This window comes from Salvelinus fontinalis, chromosome 19 (genome assembly GCF_029448725.1).
Source record: "Salvelinus fontinalis isolate EN_2023a chromosome 19, ASM2944872v1, whole genome shotgun sequence".
Taxonomy (NCBI): Eukaryota; Metazoa; Chordata; class Actinopteri; order Salmoniformes; family Salmonidae; genus Salvelinus; species Salvelinus fontinalis.
Window position 1 is genome coordinate 23,783,028 of NC_074683.1, and position 15,597 is coordinate 23,798,624.

The 15,597-nt window shown below is 41.7% G+C and overlaps 2 protein-coding genes across 2 annotated transcripts in view; one reads left to right on the forward strand and one right to left on the reverse strand.

Annotated features, from left to right (window-relative positions):
- The window catches only part of LOC129816522 (leucine-rich repeat and calponin homology domain-containing protein 1-like), an 89,540-nt gene extending 87,728 nt beyond the window's left edge, over positions 1–1,812 (forward strand). Inside the window, exon 20 of the mRNA XM_055871091.1 lies at positions 26–1,812. Within this exon, the coding sequence (XP_055727066.1) occupies positions 26–310 (285 nt within the window). The 3' untranslated portion in view covers positions 311–1,812. The remainder of the gene's footprint in view (positions 1–25) is intronic.
- A 3,367-nt stretch (positions 1,813–5,179) lies between these two features.
- Positions 5,180–12,906, reverse strand: LOC129816521 (S-formylglutathione hydrolase-like). The gene is made up of 9 exons (XM_055871090.1): positions 12,811–12,906; positions 11,721–11,799; positions 10,833–10,921; positions 10,512–10,610; positions 10,267–10,391; positions 10,023–10,142; positions 9,847–9,945; positions 9,542–9,709; positions 5,180–5,501 (listed from the first exon to the last, which is right to left on the reverse strand). Exons 2-9 carry the CDS (start codon positions 11,786–11,788, stop codon positions 5,421–5,423), a joined length of 849 nt encoding a protein of 282 aa, XP_055727065.1. The 5' UTR covers positions 11,789–11,799; positions 12,811–12,906; the 3' UTR covers positions 5,180–5,420.
- Positions 12,907–15,597: the final 2,691 nt, after the last annotated feature.

Below are 15,597 nucleotides of genomic sequence, written 5' to 3' on the forward strand. Positions count from 1 at the left end.
CCTCCGCTCCTCTTTGGGGCCTCAGTCGTCCCTCTGCTCAGCATATGACATCATCCAGTGTCACCTGCGGCCGATCCGTGTCACCGTGTGCGCCCTGGTCGCCATGGAGACCCCCACAGAGGGGAGGAACTCAGACAGACAGGGGGAGGACCCGAGTCCAAACCCAAGCCCTGCCCCAGAGGTGTCTACACAGGTCGCCTTGGCTCCGTCTCCCGCCTGGCAGCCCTGGGACCTGATTGGCTCGAGCCTAGTACATGTCTTCTGTCTCCTCCTGCTGTTTGTGGCCTATAGCTGGAGCGAGCTGACGTAATGCCACCTGTCAATCTCCTGTCAAAGCCCCCCCTCCCGCATGTGCCAACACATCTCCGTCCGCAATCCTCCTCCTCTTTTTCTTCAACCTCGTTTCTGTCCAGAAAAAACTGCTGACTCACACACATAGTGTGTCTCTCATACACACTTTTATTCATTCACATATTGCAGATGCGCACCAATAAACTCCAATAAATACCAACTCACAACCTCACACACATACTGTCCCCATCAATACTGCACATTCCAACTGTTGAAAGAATCCTGGATCTTGTACACAAGGGGTTTACCAGAAGACTCTCTACAACTCTTTGACCAATGTGTCAAATCAAGCCTATCATGTTGGACTCTTGGCTTTATTAATGCCCTCTGGGGTCACAGACCTGTCTCTTGGTTCCATACAGCCTGTCTAGTTTGGGTCCAGGTAAGCACAGAGCATTAATAGGGTTCCTCTATCAAGCTGGATCTTGGCGCTTTTTTGTCGCATTGGTCTCTCTCTTCGAGACACATCAAATACAGGTAAAATACTGTCTGCTCAAAGGAAATAGTAAAGCTCAATAGTGATGCCAACTATGACACAAAGACACAACAAACAGTTTATAGGTTTGGACCTAATAAACACACCACTTATGACTAGACTGTAAAATGTCACTACAGAACACTGTCACTAAATAAAGTTCAATAACCACGTCACTACTGCACATCTTTACCACCCGACCATCTACAGGTAACTGCCAAAATAATGGAAACGCTTGAGTAAATGATGGATACAAAATATATTGAACGCAGATGCTTCCACACAGGTGTGGTTCCTGAGTTAATTAAGCAATTAACATCCCATAGGGTCATGTATAAAAAGGCAGGCCATTATTTTGGCTACTATGGCGATGTCTCCATTGGATGACAGGGCACGAGTGATCACTGAGTGGTTTGATGAGCATGAAAACGATGTAAACCATATGCCATGGCCATCTCACTCCCCAGATCTCAATCCAATTTAACACTTATGGGAGATTCTGGAGCGGCGCCTGAGACAGCGTTTTCCACCACCATCAAAACACCAAATTATGAAGTTTTTTGTGGAAGAATGGTGACGCATCCCTCCAATAGAGTTCCAGATAGTTGTAGAATCTATGCCAAGGTGCATTGAAGTTGTTCTGGCTCGTGATGGCCCAACACCCTATAAAGACACTTTATGTTGGCGTTTCCTTTATTTTGGAAGTTACCTGTACATAACTTTCATATTGCTATAGTTGATTTACCCTGGGGGAGTTACATGACTACAGTATGTAGAAGTTTTGGTCCGACTATTGTATTACTTACTTTAAAACCTCATGAAGATACATTGGATGGAAGTTTATTTTACCCAGCGACTGCAATTGGTATGCCATTATACTATTAGTTATGTGTGTTTTAACTTAGCCATTGCTGTCAGGCTTTATAATGACTTGTATATCTGATGGTGTGAATGGAACTGGTAATAAATGTACAGTTACCACCTCACCTATTTTGTGTTGCTGTTCTCTGAAGAATGATGATGCTGTTCAGATTCTTCATAATGGTTATTCAACATACCCCTACACACACCTGTACTGTCTATGTCCCCTCATCACCATCGTTGCATTGAGAGGTCTTGATTTACTTATGTTTTGTCTGTCTCCCTATTTCTGTTCCACTCATTCCCGACCCCCCCCCCCCCCCCCCCCCCCCCCACTCTCTGTTTGTCTCCTTTCTCTTTCTTCTCTGTGGAACCTCCACAGGATAAGCTGTGTCTGCCTCATCACATACTAGAGGAGAAGGGTATGATAAAGGTGAGCATGACAGTTCAGGCACTGGTGGATGAGACTTCAACCAAGCAGGCTCTCTTCACGTGAGAGAGAAGAAGACCAACACACCAACATAGACACACCACTTTGTCAGTGAACCAACACAAGTTGCCATTATGCCTTTTTCCAAAGGACTGTAGCCTATATCTCAGTCTTCCTTTCGTGATTCTTACAACCAGAGTTTGAAGTTACACATTGATGCGTGGGGTGCCCTGACATTCAAAGCTGACAGGGATGTCCGCATTGATGTTTTTTAATTCTTACGAGAGCATCCAGCAGCCTTGGACACTCCTGTAGCTTGAACCCTGCCTACAACAGCTTCTAGAATGCTGCACCGTGTATGTTTGACTATGCATTTCACCCCTCTATTCCTAAGGCCAGGTATATCACCCTCAGTATTGAGAATAGACACTCCAGCATAGCGGTCTCTCTGCTACAGCTTCCCTATTTCAAGATATTTACAATGAACGTGACTGAGAGTATACATTGAAAAGAATCCCCCAAATATTTCACTAATAGGTAATATATTTTAGGTTTAGTTCTGTATATTGTATTATGTTTTACTTTAAATGGATCTCTCACCACCTCTGTAGGGGTTGAAGTATTGTCTTAACATTATGGGAACATTGTGTTTTGGTTGTTGAATCAGGAGTGGTTGTGGGTATGTAACTCAGGGTAGGTTTGGGCTTACTACACTGTCATGCTTCATTCCGTAGCCTGCTTCTCGGTCTATGGTATTACTCTAACATTGTGTGTGTGCCTGACTGCATGCGTGTGTGTCAAAGTGAGTGACACGAGTCATAGTTAGCCAGAATGAAAAAGAGGGTTTGCATTCCCTAGTACATTGTATACCTCTAAATAACCTCTAGAAGCGTGGGGTGATGCTGACCATGCTAGGTGGTCATGTAGGACCTACAATGTTAGCGTTTAAAAGTAACTGATACATTCACTGATTTAGAGACTGTTAGCAGTATCTGAAGAGTTGATGCTTGAGCGCCCAATATCCCACTACTACACAAAACAGCAGAACACTCCAAAATAAGAATACTAAGTGTATGTGAGTGAGCAATGGTGTTGGGTTTTTTATTGTACAGATATGCATTTTATACAGCTTGGTATCCAAAGCATAAGCTTTAGCAGTAAAAACAAATATTTCACTGGATAGATTTGACAGTTGCCAAAACTAAACTGTTTTTTCAGAGCACTTATGAGACAGCAATTCATTAAAGCTAGAATCCTTAATTGAAACAATGACAGAGGCCATCCCGACTTTGTTTTGGTAAAAAGCTGAGGGATGGGCCTGAATAAATGTAACCACTCTCAAATTCATAGACAGCTATGAATGCAAGGTTTGACCAGCCATGATATAAAAATTAGTTTTAACCATGTTTTGAACCTATACTGTGTTTGTTTACATTGACATTGTTTACAAACATTGGGAGTAAAACAAGTTTTTATTCTGGGTTCCAATGGGGTACGACAGTTTAACTAAGCTTGTGAGGCATTTATAAGTTATATTCAAGAATCAAATGGGTATATCATTAATTTATAAGTCCAAAAATGGATGTAGCAACTAATGATTCCAGCTTTAATGTTTTGAATATATGGTTTGTACTATTCCAGTGATCTAAATGTCTTTAGACGTATGGTACATTTTATGAGAAGTAGTGACGTGAAGTGTCAATGTGATGGTTCGTGCGAGTGGGTTTTGTATTTAGAAAGTATTGTAGTAGTATATTTCTTACTTTATGGGGCGACCAAATTCACATAGAAATGTGAGGTATAGCTCTGTTATTCTCATTGAAAGGTAGATCTGTTCCATCTACGCTATTTCTATGCATCCAGTTCTTATATCTTTACCTTTCGGTTTTGTACACCAGCTTCAAACAGCTGAAAATACAATCGGTATGGAAAATATTTCACAGCGGTTTAGAAGGTACAATGATTGTGAAAAAACAAGCAAGTATAGAGTAGACAAACTGAAATCTGACGAACTATTCAAATTTTTGCAACCAGGAAATGGCGGAGCAATTTCTGCATAGTGAATCTAAGAGCAATTTGAATATTTTAAGTCACCACCACACTCCTCAGGCAAAGTGAACAATCTCTTAGCAATGAGATCACTCCAGTTCCTGATTCTAATGTAGAATTCAAATAACAATTACAATACTACTATTTATGTATATAATGTAGCTAATATTTAATATATATTCTTAAATTCTGCACAGTAATCCTACTTTAATACTCAAAGTAATTTCCTTTCCAAGCTAAATAGAACTACTCAGGTGATAACATTTGACTACCAGTATCCCTTCTCCCAGTCCTAACATTTCAATGATAGAAAAGAGATGTGTAAACTAAAAGGGAAATATGACATTTGCTTAGGAGAAAGTGACTGTAGCTTACCGTTTCCTTATGGAGGTTTGGGCCGTGTGCTGCAAACCTGACAGTTTAGAAACCTAAAGAGGGGACTTAACATTTAAATTGTCATTACTTTTAGTTCATTGATTAGTCACGTCAATCCCTTGGGCCTTTAGGTGTGGCTGACTACGGGCCTGAAATTATCTGCACTTTAAAGAGACTGTTTTGGCAACTGACAAATCTCAGAGCTCCATTTTAAATTAGAAATGTGTGTATGACATCTTTTGAACTATACAAATCTGCTAAATGTTTTTACCACAGTGTGACTGCTGAGTTGAGCAGTTTTGCCCTTTTCTACCTTTCTCTGTTTATAGTCCTGAAAGCTTGTACTCAGTTTTGTACTATGATTGGGAGGAAATGTTTTTTTTATGTTTAGGTTTCTTAAAATTGAGATACCATTTTGTACCTCGTCATATTGGTGTACAGCAATTTTGATTTTATTGCATGAAACACCCCTTTAATGTTGCCTTAACTGCTGTGAATAATGTATATTTCATCACTATCAGTAAAAACCTTCTGTAAAAAGCACATTGTCTTATGTTCTATAGTCCACCTACATGTATTTTGTATTGATCTCAGATGTCAACGTGTATAAGCCTAAGGTCATAAAATGGAATCAAAAGTAAAAACTGAACCTTTATTTCAGAAATACAGTTGGAGTGACCACATGATTTGCAAGCAAGCTCCTCTTAACACCAAACATCCTGGCCCCACTATTGTCTGTTCTGAGTTTGACTCAACATAGCAAGTGTATTCATATCAGGTTCATTTTAGCTTGGCCTCTCTGGATGGGACAGGTGGACAATACCCGGTGCACAGTTGGGGTAGAAGGCACAGAAGAGGGTTCTAGTCCAGCAGTCAGTCTTAAGCGTTGAGGAACTTGGCGTGGTGCTTGATGTGGTCGGTGATGAAAGAATAGATGAAGAAGTAGCTGTGGTCGTAGCCCTGACGGAAACAAATGGCACCGTTAGTCTGACACGGCATAGAACTGGCAGCAGTGAAATCACACAGCAAAGTCACCAACCCTAGTCCAGTACACACAGTACAGTGGTTCCTCCTTTAAATGTTGCCAGAATTATATGGCGCATTAATTGTCAGCCATTTTTACCATTAATACTAGTTTGAGAAGCATTTGATAGTCTTCAATATTGGCATTAGAGAATTTAAAACCTTTTTTGTAAGAACATAGTATATGTGATTGACTGTGAAATTTATCTTCATTAATATTATGGTGTTTCTATTCCAAGAAAAACGAAACCATCAGGGTTTCCGTTAGGATGGAACGGAAAATATGGCTCCGTACAACGTGACGGCCGGGAGTAGGCTACAGTACTAAGAGGATTCTAAAATAATATCTACGGGGCATTTTTCATTAGGGAAAATCTTGTGTGAATATCTAAAAAGGGGATTTTATCATTCTAAATAAAAAATACAATATTTTGGAGATTATTTCGTTTTCATTTAACCTGGAGTGAACGAGGAAAAAGGCCATTCTTGACAATGGGGTGAGACATTCTCACTAATTTATATATAAAGCGAGTTTGTTATTTTTGTTTTTAGAGGGAGAAAAACCAAAAGCCACCTCATGGGTCTCCCGATCGCGACCGGCACGGGTATCGAACTAGCTAGCATCTGTAGCAACGCAGTGTCTTAGACTGCGGAACATATCCCAATCCACGTGATCGAAGCAGTCTTGAAGCATGGAATCAGATTGGTCGGACCAGCGTTGAACAGACCTGAGCGCGGGAACTTCTTGTTTTAGTTTCTGTTTGTAGGATGGAAGCAACAAAACGGAGTCGTGGTCAGCTTTTCCGAAAGGAGGGCGGGGGAGGGCCTTATATGCGTCGCGGAAGTTTGAATAACAATGATCTACGGTTTTACCAGCCCTGGTAGCACAATCGATATGCTGATAGAATTTAGGGAGTTTTGTTTTCAGATTAGCCTTGTTAAAATCCCCAGCTACGATGAATGCAGCCTCAGGGTGTGTGGTTTCTAGTTTACATAGTCAGATAAAGTTTGTTCAGGGCCATCTGTGTCTGCTTGGGGGGGAATATATACGGCGTGATTATAATGTAAGAGAATTCCCTTGGTAGATAATGCGGTCGACATTTGATTGTGAGGAATTCTAAGTCAGGTGAACAGAATGACTGAGTTCCTGTACGTTCTTATGAACACACCACGTCTCGTTAATAATAAGGCATACCCCCCCGCCCCTCTTCTTACCAGAAAGATGTTTGTTTTTGTCGGCGCGATGCGTGAAGAAACCAGCTGGCTGCACCGACAGCGTCTCACGAGTGAGCCATGTTTCCGTGAAGCAAAGAACGTTACAGTCTCTGATGTCTCTCTGGAATGCTACCCTTGCTCGGATTTCATCAACCTTGTTGTCAAGAGACTGGACATTGGCGAGTAGTATGCTAGGGAGTGGAGCGCGATGTGCCTGTCTCCGAAGCCTGACCAGAAAACCGCTTTGTTTGCCCCTTTTACGGCGTCGTTGTTTAGGGTCGCCGGCTGGGATCAGATCCATTGTACTGGGTGGAAGGCAAAACACAGGATCCGCTTCGGGAGTCATATTCCTGGTCGTAATGATAGTGAGTTGACGTTGCTCTTATATTCAGTAGTTCCTCCCCACTGTATGTAATGAAACCTAAGATTACCTGGGGTACCAATGTAAGAAATGACACGTAAAAAAACAAAATACTGCATAGTTTCCTAGGAACGCGAAGCGGCCATCTCTGTCGGCGCCGGAAGTAGACCGGATTCGAACCAGGGACTGTAGTGATGCCTCTTGCAGTAAGATGCAGTGCCTTAGACCACTGTGCCATTCAGGAGCCATGACCAATATATACTGTCCTACTTATAACCCATCCTGGAAACGTTTGCAGAATTCACAGCCTGCTACGCTTGTGAAAAACAGGGTTAATAATAATAATAATTTCCCCCCCTTCCACATGTTAAAGGTTCCAATGGATAATGTTTTTTTAATCAATTAGTATATTTGAGTTTAACCACAATACTTGTTCTGTCTTTTCTGGTGGATTTAACGGAAATTGCAACCAATCACGGCCGGTTGTGATACAGCCAACCTAACTAAGAAATACATTTGACGATGGGGGAGAATTCTCCTTTTAGGCAAGTCTTGTCCTAATAGCGCTGTACAACGTGACCGTGTGTGTTTGAAAGAGTATTTTCCAGTAAGCAACAATTTGTTTACCTTCATTCGAAATATTGGAACAAAGTAGGCTGTCATTCAGTGATATTTATTCCCATAGTAATTCGTTATGATCCATAAACTAAACATCTGCATTTTGAAAGTATTTTTCTCATTATTTTATTAACGAAAGCATAAAGATGCTGATGAAGAAATGCAGTACAGTATATGCTTTATCCGACATTGAGGTTGCATGAGGTCACCCACACGCACTTTAAAACATTTTGATAATAAATCATTTAAAAGATAGAAGCCGCCTGCATTTGTTTATTAGGCTTCTGTGCAGTCTGACAAGTAAACAGCATACAGTACATACTGTAGTAAACATGGTAAAGTGCCTAATTCCTTACATAAGGGAGAGCAGGACATGTCCAGACTTTCTCTGTGACCTCAAGTACTGTCTAATGCTTTTTCGGGTTGCATCAGTCATGGACAGTACACTTGTGATAAACAAGTGTTTGAAAACCTGTTTTCAAAATGCCTCCAGCTGTCCATCACTACTGTAAATAAAAACACAGCATCCTGTTACATTCTTTATTGTAACCACAATGTCACAAATAATTTGTATCTACCTTTCCAATTGCTTTTAGAGTTTGATTTACAAGTGTGTGCTTTTCATGTAATTTTTCATTAAATCCAGTTCAGATTTAAGTATAACTTTTGACTGACGCCTTCAGTGAGAGGTCTAATGCTCTAATATTTAATAACTTCTGCCCTTCGAATTCATATCCAAGGGCATTTTTCGCACCATTATTAGTTACATTGTTTTAGTTTGACTGTGCAGACAGACACTAATAACAGCAGGAACGTTACCCTAGTCAGCACCATTATTAGTGCAATGCCCCTTAAAGTGTTGCTCTGTGCTACCCAGTTGGGCAGGGGTCCACCCCACTCCCCAATGGGCTAGGTCCGTCTTGTGCGCTGCTCTGCGGCCCGTCCCGTGCCTCCTGCCCTCGTGCCTTGAACCTTGTGCGCCTACCGCAATCTCAGTGCATTCAGCTGGAGAATTGCAAGGCAATACCATTGTGCGCCACCCGGGAGCCAATATATATTGTCCTGCTAGAAATGTTGTTTGCAGAATTTACACAGGGTTAATAATATATCTGTGAGAATATCCGAGGGGCTTTTTATATAATTTTCAAAGAATAATAATAGCTTTGTTTCAAAATTAACAATATTTTGGAGATTATTTATTTTTCAAATAACGGAAAAAGGCCATTCTTGAACATGGGGTGTGACATTGTTACTAATTTGTAAATAAAGCCAGTTTGTTTTTTAGAATTATTAACTTCTGTTTTTAGAGGGAGAGAAATCAAAAGCCTACCATCACCTCACGGGTCTCCCGGTCGCAGCCAGCACGGGTATTGAACCAACATCTGTAGCAACGCATTGCATTGCAATGCAGTGTCTTAGACCGCTGCGTCACTCGGGCGTGTACAATATGACCGGTCGGGAGTAGGCTACAGTAAGAGCAAAATAACATTTCCACACCCTAATTGTAGTCCAAGTTTCTCTTAGAATAAAACCTTAGCGTAACAACAGTTTTAGTAAGTAATACTGATGAATAGTAACAAAAAAGTGTATTTTTAGAGACACAGTAGCACCTTAGGACCCAAAAGCATAATCTAACTCCCCCTTGCGCTGGTCTGGAGAAATGAAGTAGTGACGTAGGGTACTGTACTAGTAGAGTACTCGCAAAACTTTTAGTTGATCAACCACTGTAGGCATTTCAAGATCAAACAGTTGTTATAGTTGGCCGTTGGGTGGCAGCACTCACCGGCTGCAGCCTGAACACAACAGGAATCTTCTTTTCTGAGCAGGCGGCAATCAGGTTGTCAGGAAGCAGCTGGCTGGCCGACAGGAACTGGTCATCACGGCCCTGGTCGATCAGGATGTCCAGCTGTGGGCCCGAGTATGACGCTGCCAGCACCGTGGCATCATACGCCTGGAAAGGAGGAAAAGGAGAGGAGGAAGAATGATTAAAAACTCATGTTATTGTTTTGGAATTCCACTCCTCAAGGTCAGACCTGTAGTTTGTGATCCCATTGATTTGGCCAGTCCCCCTATAACCCAATATTGTACCTCCCAGGTCTTCTTGTCTTCTCCTAGGTACCCAGAGAAGGCCTTCTGCCCCCAGGCACACTGGATGGGGTTACAGATGGGGGCAAATGCAGAAACAGCCTGCAGAGAGAAAGGGATTCATTCATATGTTCAAAAGATGTTGAGATCATCATGAAAAGACTTCCATATTGCAATGCCTTGTATTTTCCAGGGTTCTTCAGGGCGCAGATGAGGGCTCCGTGTCCCCCCATGGAGTGGCCGGAGATGGACATCTTCTCTGGGTCAGCGGGGAAGTTAGCGTTGATCAAACGAGGGAGCTGAGAAAATAAAAAAAGAGTTGGGAGGTGGTGATTAGCAGCGCATAGCAGTATCAATGGATTCACAATAGTAATAGTAAATGCTACCGTCAGCACGACTACTATTATCATGTGACCGACACACCTCCTCAGTGACATAGGTGTACATGCAGTAGTTGGTCTTCCAGGGCTCCTGGGTGGCATTGACATAGAAACCAGCCCCTGTGCCAAAGTCCCAACTCTCATCTTCACCCTCGATGTTACAACCACCTGAACACCACAAAGAGTAGGAAGGTCAGGTGGGAGCTATAATTACTATTAAAAGGTGGGCGTGAGCATTGGTTTAGTAAGGGGTGAATTATGCAATCCGTAAAGTGTGTGCATGCGTACGTGGGCTGGTGTCTGGGGCGACGATGATGATTCCATGCTCAGAAGCTGCCTGCTGACTGCCAGCCTTGGTGATGAAGTTCTGCTCTGTGCATGTCAACCCTAGAAGCACACAGTGAGACATGAAGGGCAACATTTGCAACACACAGGTAAAATCTAAATTTTTTATTCTAGATCAGTGCAAGTATACAGGCAAGATCTTGACGAGTAGTTGAATCAGGTGTGTTGGTGTTGGGATAGAACAAAAACCTACCCATTCTGGGCAGGGATGGTGACCACTGTCTTTATGTAACATATGAGAGACCATGGACCGTGAGAACTCACCAGAGAGCCAGTAGAACACGGGGCACTTCTCATTCTCGGCTTTAGGAGGCAGGTAGACAGCGACCTTCATTTTACACTTCAGCTCAGTGCTGAGAAAAGAAAATGCATTACATCAAGTTTCTGCCATACTGCATGTTTCCACCCAAGCCATATGGGCACTTGTAAAACTATAATTTGTGTATTCCAATGGAAAAAAAACAGCAGTGTGTTGCATTGATGTATAACAGTGAAACAGAAATTAGCTAACAGACTGACTTAGCCGTTACAGGTTAGGTACTGTTTGGGGTAGCACAGATCATTTTTCAATACCATCTTTGTTCTCGATTCGGCCAAATATATATCTTCAAAAAATGTCAGTGTTGAGTTGCAGGTGGTTTGTTTGAATTTAGAAAATGCTCTACTATTAAAATAATTGTTTTGCTCCATGAAGTAATCCAACAATGTGTACGCCAAAATCTTGTCCATTTCAAATACCCCCTTATTGATCGAGACAGGTGTGGCATGAGGTGTGGCATGAAATGCAGCACTTTGGGGTGGACATAGTTCTCAATCAATGAGAGAAGATTTGAAATAGACAAGATGGTATGGTGGTGTACACATTGCTGGATTATTTCATTGAGCAAAAACTGTATATATTTAAAAATAGCATTTTCTCAATTCAAACGAACCACCTGCAACTGAACAGACATTTGTGAAGATACATGTTTGGCTGAATTGAGAACGAAGATAGTATCGCCAAGTTAAGGTTGGTCGAAAATTCTCTGCTATGCCAAACAGTACCTATACTGTAATGGCTAATGGGGCATCACATTAGCCTGTTACAATCTGCTAGCTAAAACAGAATATGAGCTCTCTGGAGATTATTCTAGTTTCACGAGGCTAACTCACCTGTCATGCTCGAACACCTTCTGGTAGCCGCCACTGCACTTGTTGGATGACACTTGGGCGAGGGCCATAGTTCGGTTACCTTTGGCAAGTCCACAAGGGAAAGAGTTATATTGTAAGGGACATTCTTTCACAAATCTTGCTGCTACAGTTTTGCGTAGACCAGACAACATTGCATTTGGAAAACTATCTTTCTTAGCTAGCAACTACTAGCATGCTAAAACTGTTGCATAGACCCTTTTCCAGTAAACGACACTGACGTCAAGCACCGAAGCGCGGTAAGAAAGCCATCGCCATCTGCGACCATTCAACATACCCCTTGCGTTATAATTTTCTAATCTAAATAACTTTGGGGGGGTTCCTATACGCTTACAATGATGTTTTAATTATTGTTTGAACAGTTCTTTGGTTGTGATCTTTATTTTGGATGCAGCAGTTAACTAGAATGTTAACGCTCATTGATATAAGCTAGGCAAAGAGCCATTTTACTGGTTTAAGTATAATGCAGTTGATTTGCAATGAAGACAAAAACTATTTTACACAGGCCATTTCATACGAGCCTTAATATTCAATTATAACCCAATAGTAATGAGAAATGCACTCATGAGCAACATGTAAATATATGCTTTTTTTACTGGCGTTCTACAAGGACTCCCCCACCAACTTGCGCGCATCGCCCTCGTGCGGCTGTTTGCAAACACAGAAATGGGTTTAAGTCCACAGATGCATTCAAAAATAGAATGGCAAGTTGGTCAAAGTCATTCCACAGGGCAGGATACCCGGCCAAGATAGGCCCAAAACACAGCTGTGCTAGCTACCGTATGAACAGTAACATTTTCAAAAAGCAACCACTTGAAAGCATGCATGGTGCAGCCTCTGTAAATCGCTAGATGATCAATCGATGAAAGGTATAAAGCCTTCATAGCAAAAGAATGCAGAACTTGCCACATTGTATCGGTTTCTGTGTAGCTGTCTGACTTATTCCAGCGAACCAGAGCCACTCTGCAAGCAAGCTGCACGTAAAACGCTAAGTAACTTCTACTTCATGATCATAGAAACACCGCAAATAAGTGTTAATTTACACTTGACATACCTTGTTAAATCACGATTATTGAGAATAGCTTCACTTTGGTTCCTGCTACGTCTCCGCTGCTTGGTTTTAGTAGTCCAACGTGAGGTTGGACGTGAAACGTCATGGAGATACCGCCCCTTGAATCTTCAAGTGTATGTCGATATGCAACCGAAAGGTTGCGTTGTTGTCAAAGAAAAGTTAAGAGACCCTGTGATGATTGTTTTTAAACAAAACCATAGCTTTGGCTCACAGGCTAACTGTAAAAAAAAATATTCAGTATGACTAAAACAGCATCGCCCCCCCCCCCCCCCCCCCCCAGCTCTGACTTTGCTGATAACTATTTTATTGAGGAAAGGTGTCTGTGATGCCTGTGATGTGGTTGCCCCACCTAGCTATCTCAAGATGAATGCAATAACTGTAAGTTGCGTCTGCTCTTTTAATTTTTTTATTTTACCTTTATTTAACTAGGCAAGTCAGTTAAGAACAAATTCTTATTTATAATGACGGACTTGGAACAATGGGTTAACTGCCTTGTTCAGGGCCAGAAGGACAGATTTTTACCTTGTTAGCTCGGGGATTCAATCTTGCAACCTTTGATTACTAGTCCAACGCTCTAACCACTAACGTAAACTCACTGACCTTATTTTAGCGCCCCAAAAAACGTAATACTTCCAGATCAACTCTAATGTCAATAACATTGTAAGGCACAATTTCTCCCCTTTGCAACAGAATCAATGACATGACCTCTATGCTGCCCGTTTCTGCATAATTCAAGGCGGCAATGAGCTCCGTCGGGTCTTTTTAAAAATGGCGGGTGGGGAAGCGAAACTAATGCGTGATAGTGAGAAGGAGAGATGTCATGTGGAAAAACAGCTTTTTTTCACTCGATCTCTCCAACTTATCACCTTATCGCCTCTAAAATGTAAATAAAACACTATAAAGAGTTTATATAATGTCATTACATTACAATTTGAAGGTTTGTGTCAAATTTGAATCGGGTTTTTAGGGAGGTGCTAAAGTGATCTTCAGAAGTAAACAGCGGCTTTGAGATTCATGATCGCTTGGAGTGATGACGCAAAAAATGACTAGGTATCCCCCCTTACCCCGTCACTGTCCATTTCTTGTTTTTAAACGATGAGAGAAGTGCTATACCTGGTGGAGAGTGATTGTAAGACAGAAATAGTTGCTTTATGCGTGCTGTACGTTACGGCATGACACATCACGATGTAACGGAGGGTCAGTTTTTTAAACTTTTCTCCAATACTATAGAGCCATTACCATGTCGATCAACGCTTGAATAGAAACGTAGTTCACACCCCAGATTTTGAAGTCAACACAGTCGCTACAGTCCCATTAGTTTTCTTTGCAGCCTAGTTTGAATGTCACGGTTGCGCACATTTGTACGGAATAGGGTGAGTTTACGTTAGGCTACCTGCCGCCCACGTATACAGTAAAATAATGTACATTTGTTTTAAAGCACACTAAGTCCTTTCTGTAATTTTACCACAAAAATATTGTGTTTTACCGTACTAATTATTGTGCCTTGTGCGAAAATGTTGTGGGCGGGGAACGTGTCTCTGGCTCATTAACATATTTTAAGGCGTGTCTTGTAAGAGGCTATATTTGTTGTAACTGTGAATGAGATCGCTGTACCCCAACAGAATACGGTAATGTACTGTATTGTAGGAATTCTACAAACTTTGTCCTAAAACTCAACAGTAGCTTTCTGGCCAATTGCTGCCAGTAATTTACTGTAATTCAGAATACAGCACCATACTGCAATTTGGAATGGGGCTTATTCTGATATCAGCGTTTCTTGATATCATGTTACACCCATTAATGCTCGCAATTGGTCCGTGCCTGTTTCTTTTACATCAGCTCCCGAGTGGCGCAGCAGTCTAAGGTACTGTATCTCAGTGCGAGAGGCGTCACTACAGACCCTGGTTCAATTCCAGGCTGTATCACAACCGGCTGTGATTGGGAGTCCCATAGGGCGGCGCACAATTGGCCCAGCATCGTCAGGGTTTGGCCTGGGTAGGCGGTCTTTGTCTAGTTGCCTAGTTGTCATTGTCTGGCATGCCTAGTTAAATGTATTTATTTAATTTTTATTTAATTAGGCAAGTCAGTTAAGAACAAATTCTTATTTACAATGGCGGCCTACCAAAAGGCAAAAGGCCTCCTATGGGGATGGGGGCTGGGATGAAAAATAAAAATATAGGACAAAACACATCACGACGAGAGAAAACACAACACTACATAAAGAGAGACGTAAGACAACAACACAGCATGGTAGCAACACAACATGACAAGAGCATGGTAGCAACACAACATGACAAGAGCATGGTAGTAACACAACAAGGCAGCAGCACAACATGGTAGCAGCACAAAACAGGGTACAAACATTGTCGGGCACAGACAACAGCACAAAGGGCAAAAAGGTAGAGACAACAATACATCACGCAAAGCAGCCACAACTGTAAGTAAGAGTGTCCATGATTGAGTCTTTGAAGGAAGAGATGGAGTAAAGGTTAAAAAAATATATAATATGTTCTTAACTGACTTGCCTAGTTAAATAAAGGTTAAATAAAAAAATACCAAATTAAAACATGAGTTGTTGACAACTGTAGCTAACCCTAACTCGTTTCCTAACCTGAACCACAATCTCCAAACCTGCCACACTACTTCACCTAACCTGACACGTTAATTATCTTAACAAGTGGTCAGATGACGCAGATACTACACTACAGGACTGTTTTGCTAGCACAGACTGGAATATGTTCCGGAATTCATCCAATGGCATTGAGGAGT